The sequence below is a fragment of the Heterodontus francisci genome, chromosome 5 (genome assembly GCF_036365525.1).
Source record: "Heterodontus francisci isolate sHetFra1 chromosome 5, sHetFra1.hap1, whole genome shotgun sequence".
Taxonomy (NCBI): Eukaryota; Metazoa; Chordata; class Chondrichthyes; order Heterodontiformes; family Heterodontidae; genus Heterodontus; species Heterodontus francisci.
This window is the reverse complement of record NC_090375.1, coordinates 164584464-164598503: the sequence shown is the minus strand read 5'-3', so window position 1 is coordinate 164598503 and position 14040 is coordinate 164584464. Positions and strand designations below refer to the sequence as shown.

The window sequence follows — 14040 nt, the reverse complement described above, 5'->3', positions numbered from 1 at the left end:
CCAAGGACAGATCCTTAGGGGACACCAAAGGTTACTGTGCAGGTGAGAGAAACTATTGCAGGAGATTCTCTGGCTCTGACTAGATAGGTATGAGTGGAAGCAGGTAAAGGCAGACCCACTCTGCTGAACAACGGAAGAGACATATTGGAGAAAGATGGTGTGGTCAACTATGTAAAAGGCTTTTGGCAGGTTGAGAAGGATGAGGGCGAATAAGGCATAGAATACCATTTGTGACTTTGATAAGGGCTTATTTCAGCGCTGATTTATGAGATAGATAGCATGGATTTTGGAGGTAACAACACATTCAAGGACTTGGGAGAGGAAAAGGATGTTTTAGATGGGGCAGTATTTGCAAGGACAGAGTGGTCAAGGATGGGTTTTTGAGAAGAGGGATGATGACAGCAAACTTGAAAAGCATGGGGCCAGTACTTGACATGGAACGTTAACAATATCAGCTACCAGGGTGGCCAGGAAGAGAAGTTGGATGTACAGCAGTTTAGTGAAAGTAGGGTCAAGAGCAGGAGGTAGGTCTCATGGACCAGATGAGCTCAGAAAGGACATGATGGGAGAACTGAAAGAAAGATGTGAATTTCAGGTTAGGAAAGAGGGGAACTTTGGCTTGGTGGGCAAAGGAAAAGGAGGGATGTGACAGAGGCAACTGAAAAGATGGTCTCAACTTCAGTGACAAAGAACCTTAAGCTCCTCACACTTGTTGGAGGCCAGGGTGGGGGTGCAGGGAAAAGGGGCTTACGAAGACAGTTGACAATGCAGAAAAGAATCTGGGGCTATCTTTGCATTCCAAGATGATCCTGGAGTAGTGAGCAATTTTGGCAGTTGAGAGCAGGGCCCAATAGTGCTTGATGTGATACAGCCAGATCAAGTGATCAATGGCTAAATCAGTTGTGTGCCATAAACATTTAAATCTCTCTCTCTTTGACTTAAGAAAGCACGGTTGAGGGTTGTAACAAGGAGAATGACCAGGGTAAGAGAAAGACTAAGGGCTTTACTGGGGACAGGGGCATCAAAAGTGGAGGTGAGGGTGTGATTGAGAAGAGCACATTGCAACTGAAGTATCTTGGCGAATGGATGGAATGTAAGTGACTTGGAAGAGATAATATTTCCTTAATCTCATTCTCACCTAATTATGTGTCATGAAACAAACACAGTACCTTAAGCAGATTAAGGGGGCACCCATGCTAACTAACCATTAACCCCAGGTTGCCCAAGAAACCTCTTCTGGGAGCTGCTAAGTATTTTTGCTCAACAGAACATCCTTCTTGATTGTGCATGTCCAAGATGAACCTGGTTAAGTTTATGATATAAAACAAAAAGTGCTGGAAATACTCAGCAGGTCTAGCAGCATCTGTGGAGAGAGAAGCAAAGTTAACATTTCAGGTCTGTGACCTTTCATCAGAACTGATGCGGTTGTGATGAAAGGTCACAGACCTGAAATGTTAACTTTGCTTCTCTCTCCACAGATGCTACCAGACCTGCTGCGTATTTCCAACACTTTCTGTTTTGCTTCAGATTTCCAGCATCTGCAGTATTTTGCTTATATTTTAGTATTTAATTCACTGCCACTAGTCTTCCAGGAATGACTACCTTGAAGAAGTTCTGCTCTTCTCTCCAACAGTTCTAATGAAAGGTCACAGACCTGAAACGTTAACTTTGCTTCTCTCTCCATAGATGCTGCCAGACCCGCTGAGTATTTCCAGCACTTTTTGTTTTGTTCAGCAGTATTTTGCTTTTAAGTTTATGATATGTTGACATTGATCTTCTATATCCTTGCTGTTCAATTAACTAAAACAAGCAGCCTTTGGTGTAGTTGCACGAATCAACTGGCTAATTTTTAAAAGTTGCTCCCACCTCCAAAATGTATGGTAGGAGTGAAAATACAGAAGAAACAAGAAAATAATTTAAAACTTTAAAAATATTTGTTTTAAATGTCAGAATTGACAGAACATAATACAATCCACCCATTTCTCAATGGTGGTTCAGTTCACATGCAGTCAAGCAAAAAAACTGAGGATATCAGTGATAATTTTTTGTACCTATTTTTCAAACTGTTGGTCACTGCTTTTCAATGGTTAAATGCAACAGCTAGTTTAATACTGAGGCGAGCTAGTTGGTCTCAGCCCAGATGGCAGTGAGGTGCTATAACTGACCTCAGTGTTCCTGGACATGAGCAGTCTTTTGTTACCTCCCCTGTATGTTAATTCATTATGTAAAAGCCTAACTAAGCAGTATAATAATGCAATTCAATTTGTGTTTCATACTCAGTTTATTATTATGTAAGGTAGTTAACTTGAACAAAAATCAGCTAGCCTGATTTGCCAACCAGTAACCCCAGCTGAAAGTAAGTAGCTGTGGACATCATGAGAACAAGACTGAGCTTCCCTCCAATTCAATTGTCTTCTGACACTGCCTAGCTAGTTTCTTACATAAAACACGCCTATATGGGCAAGATACTTGAGGTAGAATTGGCACCTTCACAGAAAAAAAGGGGGCAACATGAAATAAAATACACAGTCTACAATTATTACAAGAATGCACAAAGTACTATCTAAGCCAATTTATTAAAACTCATATTTAATGGATATAAAAAGATAAAGGCCCCGATTTTGTGGTCAACAGTGAACAAACATGTTAGCCGCTCATTACACTTCCACGTCCACAGACTTTGTATGGGCTTTTGCAATGAAAATTGTAGTTAGAGGATAACTGCAGCCTGTGTGAAAAAGACAAGCAATAGTATATTTCCTTAACTAATCAGATTCTAGAATCCTTACTGAGACATGCAGGGGAAATTTTATGCTGTCCCCTGCGATGGATTTGGAGGTGGGGAGAGTACATTATTGGGTGGGGTGGGGTGGAATGACCCCCCTCCCCCCTCCACTGAAATTAAGTCCTGAGTGGGAAGGCCTGTGAACTGCTTTCCCGCCCTGCCGCCAATTGAGGCCCTTAAGTGGGCAATTAATACCCAATTAAGGGCCTCATCCCACCGCAATTAGCCAAGCGGCAGGTGGGCCTCCCGGGAAGAAAAACCATGTGGGCTGCTTGCCGGCTCCTTGGGGCATCCCTCATTAAAAGGCACAGTGCCTGAATGAGGGACCTGGCATCTAGAAGGAGGGGGCCAGCCCCCTTCCCTAGCTGCAAACCCCCTACACCCACCTCCCCCAAGACCCACACCCTGCGAGATCCCTCCCACCTTGACCTACCTGTGCCCTTGGTCCAGCGCCACTCCTGGGCCTCAGGTGGGTGCTCCACTGGCGGCTCAGTTAAAGAGCTGCCAGCCTCTAATTGGGCTGCAGCTCTCAGAGGGCGGGACCTCCATCACCAGGGTCCTTAATCTAGTGGCAGGCATGCCGCTGTCCAATTAAATGCCTAATTGGCACTTGATTCGGCAGGCCTCCCCTAGAAGAGGCAACGCGGGATTCTTGGCATTGCTTTTGCCAGACATCGAGACCCCTGTTACCCAGATGGGATCCCAGCCACAGAGTCTAAACCAGGAAGTGTAAGTTAGAATATTTAATTCAAGATCAAATCATGTACAGAAAGCAAAATAAAGAGAAGGAAAGAGAGATAGGATTAAGAGAGAGATAAAAGAAACAAAGTGTTAAAAAAAAAGGGTTTTTAAAAATCTCCAACTATAAATAAAATCTGACGGAATTATAAAAGCTAATTTGCTGTGTCAGAGAGATTGCTTGACAGTAATGAAGACTTATCATGCCGTTAAAAAAATTTACTTGCACTTAAATGGACAATCCTAACATTTTCTGGAAGGTTTCATAAATATTGCAAATTCAAGCCCTTCCACATATTTAAATGCTCAGTCTCTCAGTAACATACTGGTATAGGGCAGCTTCAGGAAGAGCAGGGCAACTTGGACAGCAACTTCCAATTTTCTACGTTTTGCTGTGCATGTGCAAACGCTGGAAGTTGCTGTCCAATTTATTCCTTGGTAACAGTGAGCACCAACAGCCTCACCATTATTTTCACCACAAAACCTGGGTCTAAAACTTTATAACTTCAAGGTCCAGTTACTGGTACTATTACCTCACCTTGTAGAGTCCACGAATACCTTCATTCTGATATATTTTCAAAAGGGCATGCAACATGCCTTTGTACTGTCGCTTTGTTGGATCGACACCTGCATCATATTGCAGGACTAACCGTGTCTTTGTCACCCAAATCGGATTTGTAATACAAAGTGTCACTGCACCTAAAAAATACAGGTACATTTATTGAAGGAGGCTGTGCTTACGTTGTTGCGTGTACAAGTATTTGTGTTTATATCCAGTTTATGTTTATATAAAGGTAGTTAACTTGAACAGTGCAATATAAAACTGAAATATTAAAAGTTGGCAAATATTTCTTTATTTTAAAATGTTTATAAACATTTACTATTTTGATTCCCATAGCTGATTAGTACTTCCGAAGGCGATTTCTCCAGCTATTGTACTTGGAGTAATGTGAATGTTGTTATTCCATTCCATACTTTATGAAAACATTTTAAGTCCAGCACAAATAGTCCATATAAGGCTCAGTGGCCTTCTATCCAGAAATACTTTGATCTGAACAATTAAAACAATGCCTTTCCATTTTTGTTGTCATTATTGCAGTTCTCAAAGTTTCTTTCGTAAAGACATATACTACATAATTTGCATCTCATACAAGAAAACATTATTGGAAATACCACCGCAATACAGAAGTCAATTACAAATAATTGTGGAATTTTCCTACCAGTTATACTAATACTCAAGGTTAATTACAGTTAAGATTGTAAGACTTGCCAACATTTCTGAATAACCTCCTTCTTTGAGGTTGTGTTACATTTAGTCCCTGGTTCTCAGTTAAAGTTCTATATTGTTCTGCTAGCATTCCAGGCAAATCTACAAGCAATGTTAGAAAAATATTCAGCATGTTTGTACCAGAACAAATTATTTTCTTTTCTCACAAACAATTCTGAAATTTATTTTTGCAGCGGGTGGGGAAGGGCAAGTAAAGAGGGCTAAAGCAAGAGGGTATTTGGTCAATAAAGGCACCAATAATCACCATAGATAGAAAAGCACTGAACTATATTCCCTGAACTGATCCACAACTGTGATATATTGACACAGAGCAGTTTAGTTGGAAGCTTCTACTTCTGGCAGTTGAATAAAATGATGAATGCAATAACACGGTTGGGCAAAATCTGCTTCAATATTTATGGCACTCTATTTTATGAAGATAATTCTTTTTTTGGTAGGATCGCCATTATTTTCTGGCCAAGATTTTGCAGTTGTAATGATGGCGAAACTGTCAGCATCACTGAAACTGTGAAACTGACAACAACTTCTGGCATTTGCACATGCACTGTCAAATACAGAAATCCAAAAGTTGCTGTCAGCGATTCCCTGTTCTTCCACAGGGAAGACCCCGTAAACGGCAATCTTTAGAGATCACTGAACTAGAGCATAGCTACCCGACCCGAACGCGATGGGACCGGACGCTATGCGTCGGGTTCGGGTTGGGTCGCTCTTCCGGGTCTGGCATTCGGGTTCGGGTCGGGTTGGGTCGGATCGGACACACTCTATCACCACCTCTGGTACGTGGCTCCAATGTTAATGTACTTTTTGGACTTGAAAGGTTGTTTAGTTACAGTTTTTTTAAGCTTGTACAGATAATCAACAAAGTGAAAAACGGAAGCTAGGTAAACTGATGGTCGGGTCGGGCGTGGGAAAAAATGAAAGGACTCGGATCAGATGTCGTTCTGTCAGGCTCGGGTCGGTTTCATTTGCAGCCCGAGTTGGCCTTTCCAGTGAACTAATGACAACTTAGTTTTTTAACGTACAACATTGCTCCTCAAAGACCCAGGATAAAATTGCACCTTGTTAATGAGGTATAACTGGGTTTTTAACACATACTAGGTCATAACTATTGAACAACCTCTCTAGCCCGAGAAAACTAATTTTGTGTCATGTCGAATATTTCCATTATGATAAAAATTCCATAGTTTTTTAAGAAAATAAAAATTACGTTTATCAACGTTTATAATATTTCAGCTTCTAATATGTATGTCCCAATCCTTATTTCACTCTGTAAAATTCATAAAAAGTGAAGGATAATCAGTGCATTTTACTTCCTGGTTCACTGTTCGAATGTAATTCTGTTTGATAACATCACTGTTGCTAGCTGCTAGGAGATCCCCTTGGCCCAGCGTCAGATTCAAATTAGTTCAGAATGGTAAAATCCACACCACAGAGATTGCTAGACATCTGTGGGAAGCTTTCTTTGAGGTCAGCGAAAAGTGCCTTTGCTTCACCACCAACTGCAAAATTTGGGCCATTAATTCAACAATTTAGATTTTTAGATTTAGAGATACAGCACTGAAACAGGCCCTTCAGCCCACCGAGTCTGTGCCGACCATAAATCACCCATTTATACTAATCCTACACTAATCCCATATTCCTATCACATCCTCACCTGTCCCTATATTCCCCTACCACCTACCTATACAAGGGGCAATTTATAATGGCCAATTTACCTATCAACCTGCAAGTCTTTTGGCTGTGGGAGGAAACCGGAGCACCCGGAGGAAACCCACGCAGACCCAGGGAGAACTTGCAAACTCCACACAGGCAGTACCCAGAATTGAACCCAGGTCCCTGGAGCTGTGAGGCTGCGGTGCTAACTGCGCCACAGGATGCCTCCAATGCATAGAGTAAGTGCCCTGGCACATGGTCAACCATACCACCCCATGCTAACAAAACCAAATTAGTTGAAAATGAAATAGAACTACCCAACTCAATGAAAATAGTCCTTGCACATTGTATAGAAGCATTAAAAGCTACTGAGAGCAAATGGACAAACCTTTAATTTATGGCCTGAAAATGCAGTCAAACTTAGGTGTACAACATTCTTTGATGATTAAAACAGTGTGTTATAGTCTGCACATTTTAATAACAGTCAGGATGCTGTTTATGTCAGATAAGCAATACAAAACTAACAAGTCTTCAGTCAAAGAGAACACGATTATCATCAAAAAATGAGTGAATGAGGCCAAAGCCTCTACAGGTAATAATCCAGTTCCATTTTCATGCACTAATGTAATATAGAAGCATCCTACTTTGCCACCCAGCCAAATAAGTTTAATTCTTCCAACTACTTACCAGCTTCAGCAGCTGAGATAAGGTGCTGAGTAGCGCTAAGCTGTGCTGGATGACCATCCTGTTTGTAGGCCTTGATGGCATTATAACTGAAAGTAACATATCTACGTTTAGTAATTCAGCAGTGATCATCAACACAAAGAATGTTAATAATAAAAGCAAAATACTGCGGATGCTGGAAATCTGAAACAAAAACAAGAAATGCTGGAATCACTCAGCAAGTCTGGCAGCATCTGTGGAAAGAGAAGCAGAGTTAACGTTTCGGGTCAGTGACAAAGAATGTTAACTTTCTTACAGATCTTGAAATTGCTTCTGTATCATATTACTAACCTACACAGATCAGGAAAAACTTATTACTGGAATAATTTTCACAGCAAGAATCACACTACTCAGTTCTTCCTTAACTGAATCGTTTTATTTATGCTGTGCAAAGAAAGATTATTGAAGTTCTCAACAGCAGCTATTGTTACTAATTGTGCACATGCACAGAACTTAAAGCATTAAAAACTTAATTACAAAAGCAAGAGATCCTGCGATGCCCTTATGCTTAATTTATTTGTTCCTTTCACACAACTATTCATCCACAATGGATCTGGTTATATCCAGTAAGTTTCACAATACAATTGTAATTTTTGTGCGAATGTTGAAATGCAGGTGGGGCTATGTGCATATATTGGCTCAGAACACATCAGATTCAACTGGGTAAGCGCACAATTAAGCACTTGGAAACTTAAGTTTACCCAAGTTAGGATCCTGACAGGTAAGTCAGGCTATGCTGGGGAGAGGAGTTTTTAAGGGTGATTTGAATACGGGATAAAGTAATTTTTCCTGAATGGTTGAATTCTGTTACAATGTGCTTATTATACATTTTATTTTTAAGCGCTATATGGTGGGATTAATGGGGAAATGTCATCGGTATGTACTTGGATGGAATTCCTTTTGATGGAAAGTGACAAACTCTTAAATAATGAAAAACAAGAAAATGAGTGACAGTTTGCCAGTCATAATATAGATGACAGGTTTGATTCACATGATGGACATGAGAGACATTATTATAAATTTAAGTGGCTTACCAACACCAACCAGATTCATTGGTCATTTATCTTATTTGTTCATAAATGAAAAAAGTAGAAAGACTTGCATTTATATAGCACTTTTTATAACACAGATGTATCAAAGTGCTTTATAGCCAATAAAGTACTATTGAAACGTCGTCACTGTTGTAATGCTTGAAACGAGGCAGCCAATTTGTGCACAGCAAGCTCCCACAATAGCAATGTGATAATGACCAGATAATCTGTTTTTGTGATATTGATTGAGGAATAAAACTTGGCCAGGACACCAGGGATCACACTCGGTTTAACACCTCATCCGAAAGATGACACCTCCAACAGTGCAGCACTCACTCAGGACTGCACTGGGGTATTAGCCTTGATTTTCGGTGCTGAAGTCCCAGAGTGAGAGAGACTTGAACTCTGAACCTTTTGAGTCAGAGGCAAGAGTGCTACCCAGTGAGCCACAGCTGCAAGCAAATTGGCTGAACATCTGCCTACATTTCAAAAAACTCAAGACACAAGTGTTATATTTATGGATCAAATCTGCATGGCACTGATTCTAGATCCCAGCTGCATAACAGTTGAGAGGTGCAGCGTGTTAGCCAGGCATTTCTTCATGAGTTAGGAAAATTGTAGGAATGATCATCTTGGGGGTCCCTCTTGCTTCCCTAGCAGCTAGTTGACAGTGGCGCATAGGGGAATATGTGACTAGGTCCTGGGAGGAAAATTAAGAGTTCCAAACTCCCTTCTCAAAGTGAAGACACTTACTTGTCAAAATTAGCTACTTTTCAAGCCTTTTCACAATTTTAACCTGCAAATGTAATCATTAACCCCAAAGCAGAAAATTCTAGCTGACAGATCCTGTAGTAACATTTCCAGTACTTACAAGAAGAAGTATAATCCCCAAGATAAACCCGCACCCCAGATATTGGGAGTTACTCCTTGGTAAAGCCCTCGAATTCCATCCTGTTTCCAGATGCTCCTGATACAATGTACAATTCCATTGTATTTTGGCCTCATCTGCAATCCGTCACTCACTACACACAAAAAAAAACATTATTACTGTGTTCAAATCACTAACTAGGATTTCTGGTTTACACATTTTGAGTTAGCCCTTTATAAAACTAAAAGCAAAATACTGCAGATGCTAGAAATCTGAAATACAAACAGAAATATCAGAATTGTTCTCATGAAAGGCAACAGACCTGATATGTTAACTCTGTTTTTCTCTCCACAGATGCTGCCTGACCTGCTGAGTATTTCCAGCACTTTGTTTTTATTCAGATTTCCAGCATCTGCAGTATTTTGCTTCATAAAACTACTGAACATTTACTAATGTAGTAAATATCAACTTCCATCCTGCAGATAACACTCCTGTCCCAGTGCCACACAGTTAAGCATTTTCACCCCACTGACATGAGTGAAATACCCGACTCTGATGACATGTCGGTCACACTGTTGCCCTGCAGATAGCACTCACAATCTGCTGACACACGGATCGCACCCCAAACCTGCAGTTAACACTTTGTAATTAACCCTCCCGCCATGCTGACATGCAATTAACCTGTATGCCCCGTGTCCAACGCTCCTACCACACCAACACCTAACTCATGAAGAAATGCCTGCTCCACTGACACCTAACTCTCGCCCTGTCAACACCTGTCTAACGTTCCAGCACCAACACCTGTCTAACACACTTGACCCGCCGACACCTGTCTAACACACTTGACCGCCGACACCTGTCTAACACTCCCACCCTGCTGACACCTGTTTAATACTCCCACCCTGCTGAGACCTGTCTAACACTCCCACCCTGCTGACACCTGTCTAACACTCCCACCCTGCTGACACCTGTTTAATACTCCCACCCTGCTGAGACCTGTCTAACACTCCCACCCTGCTGACACCTAACACTCCCTCCCCTCCGACACCTGTCTAACACACTTGCCCTGCCGACAAGCTGTCTGACACACTTGCTCCGCTGACACCTGTCTGACACTCCTGCTCCGACGACACTGGCCTAACACCCTCCCTTCCAGTTAACCCCTGGTTTCACACTGTTCGCTTGGCTGCTCGCACTGTTTATCTGGGAAGGCCTGGTTTTACCTGCAAACCTGATCTTGACCAGATCGAGCGGGTGCAGCACCATGGTGGACACCACACCGCCGCTGACACCGGCCACCAAATTTTCGTACTTAACCAGATGGAAAAGCCTCAGCATCGCCGCCGCCCACTTCAGCTCGGGCGCTTGCCCAGCTTCCGACGACATGCTCCCACCAGCACCGTGCTGGCTCAGGGGAACGGGACAACGACACCACAGACAGAAGGCACACACCGGTTACAACGCCGGAGGCAACTGCCAAGCACGCGGACGTCAAGACGCGCAGGCCCTGCGTAATGACGCAATACGCGACCCTTACGTCAGCGTCGCAGGCAGCGGTCAGGTGACCCCCAGGAGATTTCCCTTGTCGTTTACTGACGGACGGTTGGTGAAATTTAAAAGTGTGCGGGTGAGGTTTAAATGTCGGTGGACCGGACAGTGTTTTAAAATGAAAGTGAAAGTATTGTGTCGGAATCCGGATGATTATGTTAGAGAAACAAGAAAGGATATTCAGAGAGGTGAGTGCCGGGGGAGGCTGTGCTCCTCATTATACCGCCCGCCTGATGGTGAAATTTACAGTGTTTGCAAACCTGGGCCTTGCTACACAGCAACCACGTGCTATGTGGGATACTCAGTGTGAGGGAGGGAAACGTCGACAGTTACATTGCACAGTTGGGCGAGTGAGTAACTTCCGCCAGATGCATAGCCAGTAGTCACCCTTATTCTCGGGACGGTGGAAGGGAGGTGGAGGAGACCTTCTCCAAAGGTTAACCTAACGATCCCATTTCCAAACATTCAAAAGATTGTGCCAGCTACTCAAAGGAAGCATCAGTTGTGAGGAAGTTATCAGAAAACGAGTGATTGAGTATTTGGGCAACTTTGAAGTGATCAAACAACGAGCATGGATTTGTGAAGGGTAGAGTCATAGTCATTTATGACACAGTAAGAGGCCTTTCGGCCCATCGAGTCCATGCCAGTTCTCCACGGAGCTGTGCAGTCAGTCCCACTCCCCATAATCAATCCCCATAATCCTGCAAGTCTATTTGAATCAGATGGCCGTCCAGTTTCCTCTTGAAGTCATTGATCATCTCCACTTCCATCACCCTTGTTGGCAGTGAGTTCCAGGTCATTACCACCTGCTGCGTAAAAGAAGTTCCTGCTGCATCTTTTGCCCAAAACTTTCAATCTGTATCTCCAAGTCCTTGTACCATTTGTTAATGGGAACAGCTTTTCTTTGTCCAATTTATCTAAGCTCGTCATAATCTTGTACACTTCTGTTAAATCTTCCCTCAATCTTTGTTCAAAGAACAAACCCAGCTTTTCTGACCTAACCTTGTAGCTAAAATCTTCCATCCCTGGAACCATGCTGGTAAATCTCCTCTGCACTCTCTCAAGGACCCTCACATCCTTCCTAAAGTGTAGTGACCAGAACTGGATGCGATACTCCAGTTGGGGCCTAACCAGGTCTTTATAAAGGTTCAGTATAACTTCCCTGCTTTTGTACTCAATGTCTCTATTTATGAAGCCCAAGATTCCATATGCTTTACAAACCACTCTCAGTATGTCCTGTCACCTTGAAAGATCTATGCACATGCATCTCCAGGTCTCTCTTTTCCTGCACACTCTTTAGAATTTTGCCATTAAGTATATATTGCCTCTCCATCTTCTTTCTGCCAAAGTGCAGACTTGTCTGTATTAAATTTCATCTCCCACTTCTCTGCTCATTCTGCTAGCTTATCTGTCCTGTTGCAGATGGTTCATATCATCCTAACTGATGGCTGCACCTCCAAGTTTGGTGTCATCAGCAAATTTTGAAATTCTACTCTGTGTTCCAAGGGCCGTCATTTATATAAAAAAAAAAGGCAGTGGTCCCAACACCAACACTTGGGAACACCACTATTCACCATCCCCAGTCTGAAAAGCAACCAATTACTATGACTCGCTATTTTCTTTCCTTAAGCCAATTTATTTTCCAATTGGACACTGACCCTCCTATTCCATGAGCCTCAATTTTGTTAACCAGCCTTTTTAAAATTCACATAGACAACGTCCACTGAATCCCTATCATCAACCCTCTCGCTTACATCACCAAAAAAATTCAATTAGATTTGTCAAACATGATCTGCCTTTTACAGATCTGTGCTGGCCCTCCATAATTAACTCAAACATAGAAAGATTATGGCACAGAAGGAGGCCATTCAGCCCATCGTGTCTGCACCAGCCGAAAAAACTAGCCACCCAATCTAATCCCACCTTTCGGCACCTGGTCAGTAGCCTTGCAGGTTGCAGCACTTCAGGTGCAGGTCCAGGTACCTTTTAAATGAATTGAAGATACCTGCTTCCACCACCGATCTGGGAAGTGAATTCCAGACACCCACCACCCTCTGGGTGAAAAAGTTTTTCCTCATATCCCCTCTAATCCTTCTACCAGTCACCTTAAATCTGTGCCCCCTGGTATTTGATCTCTGCTAGGGGAAACAGGTCCTTCCTGTCTACTCTATCTAGGCCCCTCATAATTTTGTACACCTCAATTAAGTCACCCCTCAGCCTCCTTTGTTCCGAGGAAAAAAAAAATCAATCTTTCCTCAGAGCTGCAACTTTCAAGCTCTGGCAACGTTCTTGTAAATCTCCTCCTTTGTACTCTGTCCAGAGCAATAATGTTCTTCCTGTAATGTGGTGACCAGAACTGTATACAATACTCGAGTTGTGGCCTAACCAGCATTTTATACAGTTCCAGGATTACATCCCTGCTTTTGTATTCTATACCTCGACCAATAAAGGAAAGCATTCCATATGCCGCCTTCACCACTCTATCTACCTGTCCTGCCACCTTCAAATGCCTTCCCAAAATCCATGTAGACCTCATCAATCCTCATTACTTCCTCAAAAAACTCAAATCAAGTTAGTAAGACGTGACCTTCCCTTAACAAATCCATGCTGACTATCCCTGATCCATGCCTTTCTAAGTAGCAGTTTATCCTGTCTCTCAGAATTGATTCTAATAATTTACCCACCACCGAGGTCAGATTGACTGGCCTGTAATTATTTGGCCTATTGCTTGCACCCTTTTTAAACAATGATATAATGTCCGCAGACCTCCAATCTTCTGGCACCTCGCCTGTATCCAGTGAGGGTTTAAAGATGATCCTCAGCGCATCAGCTATTTCCTCCCTGGCTTCCTTTTAACACCCTGAGATTCAATCCATCCGGCCCTGGCGGTTTATCCACTTTCAAGGATGTCAGACTCTCTAGTACTTCCTCTCTCATTATGTGTATCGTATCTAATATTTCACATTCCTCTTTTACTCCAATGTCTACATCATCCCTCTCCTTTGTGAAGACAGAGACAAAGTACTTATTAAGAACCCTGCCCACATCTTCTGCATCCACGCGTAAGTTCCCTTGTACATCTCTGATAGGCCCGACCCTTTCCTCAGTTATCCTCTTGCTCTTAATGTACTGATAAAACCTCTTTGGATTTTCCATGATTTTTATCTGCCAATAATTTTTCATGTTCTCCCTTTGCTTTTCTAATTTCCTTTTTTACTTTACCCCTGCACTTTCTATACTCCTCTAGGCTTTCTAAAATATTGTTTTATGAGATCGTCATAAGCTTTCTTTTTCTGCTTTAACTTAGCCTGTATACTTCTCGGTAACCAGGGGGCTCGAGATTTGGCTGTACCACCCTTTATCTTTGTGAGGACATGCCTATGCTGTGCCTGTGGAATCTCACTTT

The 14040-nt window shown here is 42.4% G+C and overlaps 2 protein-coding genes across 4 annotated transcripts in view; one reads left to right on the top strand and one right to left on the bottom strand.

Annotated features, from left to right (window-relative positions):
• Positions 1-10582, bottom strand: part of LOC137370125 (solute carrier family 25 member 32-like) — a 34607-nt gene extending 24025 nt beyond the window's left edge. Inside the window, exons 1-4 of the mRNA XM_068032316.1 lie at positions 10310-10582; positions 9090-9240; positions 7152-7237; positions 4062-4222 (exon numbers count right to left, since the gene is read on the bottom strand). Of these exons, the coding sequence (XP_067888417.1) occupies positions 4062-4222; positions 7152-7237; positions 9090-9240; positions 10310-10472 (561 nt within the window). The 5' untranslated portion in view covers positions 10473-10582. The remainder of the gene's footprint in view (positions 1-4061; positions 4223-7151; positions 7238-9089; positions 9241-10309) is intronic.
• A 41-nt stretch (positions 10583-10623) lies between these two features.
• dcaf13 (ddb1 and cul4 associated factor 13) overlaps positions 10624-14040 on the top strand; it is a 154175-nt gene continuing 150758 nt past the window's right edge. Inside the window, exon 1 of one of the 3 annotated variants that reach the window (XM_068032314.1) lies at positions 10624-10713. Coding sequence is in view for 1 of the 3 variants with exons in the window: in XM_068032313.1 (XP_067888414.1) it covers positions 10753-10822 (70 nt within the window). In the remaining 2 variants the exon portion in view is untranslated. Of the gene's footprint in view, positions 10823-14040 lie in introns of all 3 variants that reach the window. The other 2 variants (XM_068032313.1, XM_068032315.1) reach the window with 2 other exon arrangements.